This window comes from Elaeis guineensis, chromosome 11 (genome assembly GCF_000442705.2).
Source record: "Elaeis guineensis isolate ETL-2024a chromosome 11, EG11, whole genome shotgun sequence".
Lineage (NCBI taxonomy): Eukaryota > Viridiplantae > Streptophyta > Magnoliopsida > Arecales > Arecaceae > Elaeis > Elaeis guineensis.
In genome coordinates this window covers 95,163,867-95,171,602 of record NC_026003.2, presented here as the reverse complement: position 1 = coordinate 95,171,602, position 7,736 = coordinate 95,163,867, and the positions used below count along the sequence as shown (strand labels likewise).

Sequence of the window (7,736 nt, the reverse complement as noted above, 5' to 3'; positions counted from 1 at the left end):
AGGTAATTTTTTTTCAGAAGATTTCTGGCTAGAGAAACTGCACTAGAGAGTTCAATGGATTTGTAAAGAATGATCCATTCTTAAAACCGATGAATCATCTTTTTAAAAATAGTCTCTTCCATTGAACTTTTTCTTAGAAATATTCTGAAATTTTTTTCCTCCCAACAACTTAAGATCATAGCTGTCTTCAGCATAAACATTGTATCGAAGGATTTGAAATGTGTTTACACCAATTAGAGCAAAGTTGTGATAAGGTAGACGGTACAAAGGAGCTTTTAACCTACAGATCCAAAATCAGATTTTGAAAATAAAAGATGGTCCATTATGCAACTTTGTCTCCATTTCCCCCATCGCAGCCTTAATTAGCCTCTCCTTTACTTTGTCCGTTGTGCAACTTTGTCTCCATTTCCCCCATCATTTCTCTTTAGTGATCCTTGCAGCCTCTGCCCTGAAGCAATGTGCTGAATGGCATTCATGCTTTGGTGGTTTGTTTTGGTGTATGGAGTGTTTTGTCGATAACACACAATTCACATTGAGATGCACTAACTACGATTGTTAGCTGGTCCGTTTTCTTAGATATAAATAAGTCTTCTTTATACTAGCTAGTTGATTCTTCAATTAATTGGAATTTGGAAATACTAGCCTTTTCTGATTGACTGAAGGGATGTTACAAGAATAGTTTAGAGAAGATACTTCCTTATCTTAGGATGCTCAAAGTTAGCCTTGATTCTTCTCTTCCATCCTCATCTCTTCTTTCTGCTCTTCTCCTCCACCCCCTCCTTTCCCCCTTTAGTGCTCTATTCTATCTTATTTTCCTAATGTTGGAGGATCAAGGCTTTGTCCAACTCTTGTCCTTGAAATTACAACATAAAATTATGAGGATAGCTGCTATAAATCAATGTCTATATATTGTTAATATTTGCACATGAATTTGCTGAAGGATTTTAACAGTATGTCATGAAAGTTTATATCATGTTTTGCTTTATCCTTTCTCAAATTAAGCATATTTATCGGAGCAAAGCTTCAGAGTTTATTACAATCTCTAGTGTCAATTGACTTGCATGAACTCCGCAGACAGTCTAGTATATTTAGAGAAATTTCGAACGAGATAGGGGACCTTAGATTGATAAAATCTAGGATGATCCTATGTAGCTTTAGAAAGTCTCACTGATCATTCATCCATTACTATATTTGCAGCTACTCTTGAGGTGAGCCAATTATATTCCTTCATACAGAAGATACAGAATTTTGAGATTCTTAAGAGCTTCAAAAATATTTTTCCTCATTTCTAGGAGAGGAATCCTTTGTGATCACTAAAGAGATACAGACGGGCAGCATGATTTGATGATAGTCCATCATCTAATGCTTGAGCTAATATGGTGCAAACCTTTGATGCATTAGGCCTTAAAGTTATAGATGGTGCTAAATCTTCAAGCTCAATGGTCCATGATCTATGTGCGCTTAGCCCTTGGTTTGATCTTGCCTTGGCATACGGGGGAGTATTCTTATTTTATTTTTTTTATTTTTTGATGTTGTGAATGTGGGACCCTATCAGATTTCTCGGATTAGGCCTCTTAAGTTTGTTGGTGGAATACCGATTTTTTCATTGTGCTCAAAGATGATGACACAATAGTGCTCTCTTTAGCAATTAACTAATAGAGTATATGACAAATCGACAACAACCAACATGACTTTTAGTGGAAGCAATAAAGTAAAGAAAAAAACTAAAATTCAAAAAGGAGAAGTTATGGAATGGGCTTATCGTATTGACATGTTGGGCTGGGCTTCTCTAGTGGGTTTTCTAATGGGTCTAGGTTTTTTTGCCGGTGATACCTCTTCTGGTATTAGGTTTTTTTTGATGCATCTTCTCTAGTTGGTAGTTGCTTCAATGCCATATTTCTTGAATTGGAGCACTCATGCTTAAGCATATGTCTCATCAAGTTCATCTTAAGATGGCCAAGACATGGTACTAGCTAAATGATCACTACTACAGAAATATTCTAGTGTGCTTATCTTATGTGTATAATTATGGTATTTGAGCATCGAGCACAATATAGTGGTCACATAGTCGGAGCGGATGAATGTACAAATGACATGGTGGTCAAAGTCTTAAGGTAGTTATCGTGAGATCTCCATCTTCGATCAAAAATTATGGATAATGGGAAGATAAAATGTTATGACTAAATTTCTGGAGTTTTCATAGAAAGACAAACAAGTTAATCAGTTTTCTTTAAGTGGATGAAAAAGTGCCATCTTAACTTGTCAAGGTAGAGCTAAAACAGAATGTATCTCTAGAATGCGGTATTTTATCCAGAAATGTTAATCTACCTACTTTTACATGGCAAGTATGGTTTCTTATGTTGCTCATGTTTACAAGTGTAAACATATACAAACACAAATGCATGAGCAAAGTTAAAAATGAAAAATGCTAGAGATGGAGATATTTTACATAATATTTAGTGAGCTATAGGTGGACAAATTTATAATTGCTCGTTGTTTTTGAGAAATCCGTCTATGTTGGAGTAGGAGGTCTAGAGAACTAATACCAGTGTATTGAGACGAATCTAAATATAGGGAATATCTAAATAAATCAAGAGAGAGAAGCAAAAAAACCTTAGGAATAAAATAAATATGTCAAAAAGACTAGAATGTCAAGAGAACCAAAATGACAAAGCAAATTTCTTATAATTTGCTGACACACATACGTGGGGGTGGTTCTTTAGAAGTTCTTTCTTTTTCTTTTTCTTTTTTTTTTTTTTTAAAATACTGCAATAACATCCCTCCATTCAAAAATTGAAAGCAATTTAAGGCAAAAAGAGGTACATAAATATCAATCACAATGCAATCTCCATTAGTGCTTAGCCTTTGTCTTTTTTGAGAAAACATTAATCTTAGCCTTATCCCTCACTGTTGTTTATCAAGATGGGTTTCAATTCGGCAAATTTCGTTGCCAAATACTTGGATATGCAACCAGATGTCTTGTCAATCGAATTGAAGTAATCAATCCTTATAGCATATCTCACCATTTGTTCATAAACTCTCGGAGCCCCAAATTAGAACCCGGTATAAAGCTAGCATCTATCATTTTGGAGTGATTTGTATTTCTAGGTTCCTCTTCTTTAGCTCTTCTTTTAGAAGGGGCAACATAAAAGCATCCTGGCAACAACCATCCATGAAAATTATGATTGTCACTATAGATTGTGGGATCACAAAATTTCTGCAATTGGTTTCCCTGACAAATATGTATGAGGATGCAGAATGTCAACCATGATAATATATTGTGCATAAAGACCAAGCATTTATATTCTTTATATATGTAGCATCTCTTAAAATATGACAAATTATTTTACAAGCTTAATTGAACATCTAACACATCTATAGTTCAAGAGTGATAAAATACTTTAAAAGATTTTGTTCTCTTAAAACACATCCTTCTATCTTAATGGTCCACACTTTTAGCCTTTGCTGCAATATGGATCTCAAAAATTTTATCTTCATCATCAATTGCAACCATGCCTAAAGATGAGAGAAATGTTATTAATGAAAACTCTTGTAATTTTATAGAAAAGGACAAATTAGCTAGTAATTTTCCCTTCACATTTGAGAAGGAATTTTTTCACTTGATAAGATGGAGTCTAAATAGAATGTGTTTCTAGAATTTGATAGCTTATCTACGAATATATATATACCTATACTTAAACATGGTAATCAAAGTTGGTAGCATAGCAAACTGGTACTTGCATGTATATAGGGGGTGCCATACACACATTCCCCACCATAAACAAGAATAAAGAAAGTTGCATGCCTACTTTTCTAATACAAACATCTTTAAACAAGATCAACACTTGGAACCCTACAATACATTCTGGTGTAAAGCAAGTATAAAGCCATGTCATTTCAGAATCATCTCACCTCTGTTTCCAGGCACTTCTTCTTGCGCTATTATGTGAAATGGAGTTCTAAAGACAGATGACATGTTCTTATCCTTGGTTGTTGTTCATCAAGATAGGCAAGACGGACTTCAATTTGGCAAATCCCATTGCTAATTGCACATAGATATAATCATAAGTCATATCAATCAAATAGAAGTAAGCAATCCTTGTAGCTTGTTTGATCATGAGCACATAGATGAACCCCAAGAGCCCCACAACAAAACCCGGCATGGAGCCAGCATAAAGCCAGATCATTTCGGACTCATCACCATTTCTAGGTTCCTCCTCTTGAGCTCTTGTTTGAAATGGACTTTTAGAGGAGGCATTGTTACAGCACCATGGCAATGGCCATCCAAGAAGATCAGGATTTCCACCATAAATGGAAGGATCACAGAATGTTTGCAATTGGTTTCCCCATGGAATTGTTCCTGACAAGTTGTTGTTGGACAAGTTCAAGTGACTTAAAGAATACATCGAGGAAATAGTTGAGGGAATCATGCCTGAGAGATTGTTCATTGACAGGTCAAGTGATTCTAATTGCCTCAAGGCGCCAATATTTTCTGGGATCTTTCCGGTGAAGTGATTATTGGAGAGATTCAAGGAACACAGTCCATGAAGATTTACTAGTTCTGAAGGAATTATCCCTGAAAGATTGTTGTCCGAGAGGTCTATACTCATTATGAGTGCGAGCACACTGGTGTACTCAATTTCTATTCCCTTTGTGGTTATTAATATGCCCTCAGTATAGTAAGCATTGAATGAAAGTATTAGTTTGCCTGCATTCTGCATCCTCTTCATTGCACTAAAATTTCCAAACGATGGAGGCAAAGCTCCTGAAAAATTGTTGCAACCGAGGTCCAAAACTTGAAGAAAAGTAAGATGTGATAGCTGCATTGGGATGCTATTGTTGAAGAAATTTGACCTCAAAGAAAGAACTCTCAGCCATCTTAGGCTTTCTCCAATCCATATTGGTAGGTCACCTGAGAATCTGTTTTCACTAAGATCAAGAATAACTAGCTGTTTACAATATTTCAGCAATGAAGGAAATTTTCCAGAGAGCATGTTATTTTCCAAATGTAGCGATTGGAGGTTAACAGGGCATGCCATTGAGTCAGAAGAATGCCCTAATTTGCTGTCCTCCTGAGAATCAATCATTTTTTGTGGTGGTATGTACCGAAAATGTTGTAGTTCTCCAAAAAGCTTATTGTTAGATAGATCAAGAATCTCCAATGAAGCCAGTCTTCCAAAGAATAGCCAGATGCCACCAGACAAGTTGTTGTTGGAGAGATCAAGAACTTCTAATGAAGATAGATTACAAAGAAATTGAGGGATGCTACCATTAATATGGTTATGGGACAAAATAAAGAGTTCAAGATATTTAGCTTTGGCAAAGCTCAACGGAATAGGTCCAGAAAATGAGTTGTTGGATAGTACCACGGTGCCTTGGTAAGAAGTATTTAATTCAGGAATTGGACCATGAAAGTTGTTGGAACTCACATCAAGATACCAATATTGTTGGCCTCCCATAGAAGTTGGTAGTTGCCCAGTCATGCTATTATGGGAAACGTTTAGAACATAGATATTCTTTAGATCCCAAAACCAAGTAGGAAATCCATCTGAAATGTTGTTTTCACAGAGACTTAGTATTCGTAAATTTGTCTGTGTTCGAAGCCAAGTTGGAAATTTTGGTCCCAAATGACAAGAGCACATAACAATTGATGAAGCATTAAAAGGAGGAACCCAATGCTGACTCACCTGAAATGAGTTGTAAGATAGATCCAAGTAGTCTAATCTTGTAAGGTTGGCAAAGTGGGCTTCGGTCAAATGACCTGTAAAGGAATTTGAAGCGAGATCCAACCTTTGCAGTGCAGATAGCTGACTTAGAGTTTGTGGGATTGTTCCACTCAAGTTATTGTAACCCACAAAAAGTGATGTTAAGCCTTGTAGAGATCTTCTCCCATCCGGTCTATTTTCTGTGCACTTAGACCAACTTTCTATAGTATCCACAAGCTCGCCAGTAATGCTGTTATCAGATATATCTAGCATATTCAACTTGCATCGATTCCCTATAGATCTCGGTATCTTTCCAGTTATGCGGTTTGACCGTAATACCAAATAACTTAAGCTATGAAGCCTGTCAAAAATATCTGGTATCTCTCCGCTGATGTTGTTAATTGACAAATATAAAGCCTGTAGGTGAATTAGATTCCCAATGAATTCTGGTATCTCTCCACTTATATTTCTATTGTATGACAAATCTAATTCCACCAAGTTGCGGAGGTTCTTGATGCTTATCGGTATCTCTCCACAAATTTTGTTTGAAGCCATACGTAGATGTTCCAAATGGCTGAGGTTTCCCAAGTTTTGGAAAAAATCTCTAGTAATTAGATTATAAGACAAATCCAATTCCATCAAGTTGTGGAGGTTCTCGATGCTTCTCCATGTCTGTCCACTAATTTTGTTCCAAGACAAATCCAGATGTTCCAGATGGCTGAGGTTTGCTAAGTTGGGGGAAATTTCTCTGATTATTTGATTATGAGATAAATCTAAGAATTTCAAGTTATGTAAATCCCCCATAGCAAATAGTAGACTGTCAGATAAATCGCATCCATAAAGATCTAGATGCATGAGACTGCTGATATTGAACAGCCAATGTGGTATGGTAGCATTGAGATGGTAATTCCAAGAAAGATCAAGCATGGTGAGAGATGTGAGGTTTACATGTGATATAGAAGCGGACGCAACAGGGAGGTCAGTATAGGACAAACACAAATCTGATAGAGAAGAGAGTATGTTAATCTCATGAAGCCAATTGGCTGCCTTTGAGAGGTTGACACCACTCAAATCAAGTGAGTGCAAAAAAGGGATGTTGGAGAGCCAACGAAGGCTATCAACACGTAAGGAGGCCCTTCCATAATATGAAAAATAATCAGATCCACTAATGTCAAGGAAATGCAGGTTCGAGAGGTTTCCAAGCTGAGGTGGAATGGATCCGCTGAAATCGGCATAGGAGAGGTTGAGATATTCTAAATGTACAAGGGAACCAATGAATTTAGGAATGGGAGCTCCAAAAAAATTGTTCAAGCTCAAATCCAAATACTTCAAATGCATCAAGTCAAGTAAAGAAGGATTTACCTTACTTGGACCTGGAAATTTCATAGTTTCATATTGGACATCTAAGTCATATGGATATCTGAGATCGAGTTTTACCACATGGCCCATGATATTGTTGCAGCCCACTCCACTCCATCTGCAGCAGTCTTGGTCCTTCCAAGAGGAGAGCCACTGGTCAGGATCGTACATGTCTTCTTTGATGGAAAGCAGAGCTCTCCTTTCACTCTCTATGCAGCTCCCCTCCACCATGAAACCATCTCTACCACCAAGGCAGAGACATAAGAGGAAGAGCACGATCAACGTGACATGCATAAGAAATCTGGATGCATTTGAATGCCAACTACTACAAACAGCCATATGAGCAGAACCTCACACCACTCCAAAGAGATGGAAAGAAGGGAGGAAAAGCTATGAGAGGTGGCTTCTCATTACTTACATGCTCCTTTTTTTATATGTCAAGTGATTCTAAAGTATATTCCATCTTATGGAATTGTGGTGATTTGGACACTTGAGCCGGATGTTGTGGTGAGTTGTGCCGGATAAGTTTTTTCTTGAACCCTTGGGGTCGAACTATTTGCCTTTCCCTGATTACTAAGAAGTTTTAATTCTTGATTCTTTATTCGAGCTAATCTCTTAATTTGCTTTTGGTTCTTTTCTAGTGTCTCGTATTTATTAGTTTGTTTGAAAGTT

General features: G+C 36.9%; 1 protein-coding gene across 1 annotated transcript; it reads right to left on the bottom strand.

Moving 5' to 3' along the window:
• Positions 1-3,649: 3,649 nt before the first annotated feature.
• Positions 3,650-7,449, bottom strand: LOC140852343 (receptor-like protein EIX1). The gene has a single exon (XM_073245256.1). It carries the CDS (start codon positions 7,401-7,403, stop codon positions 3,981-3,983), a length of 3,423 nt encoding a protein of 1,140 aa, XP_073101357.1. The 5' UTR covers positions 7,404-7,449; the 3' UTR covers positions 3,650-3,980.
• Between the last annotated feature and the right edge of the window lie 287 nt (positions 7,450-7,736).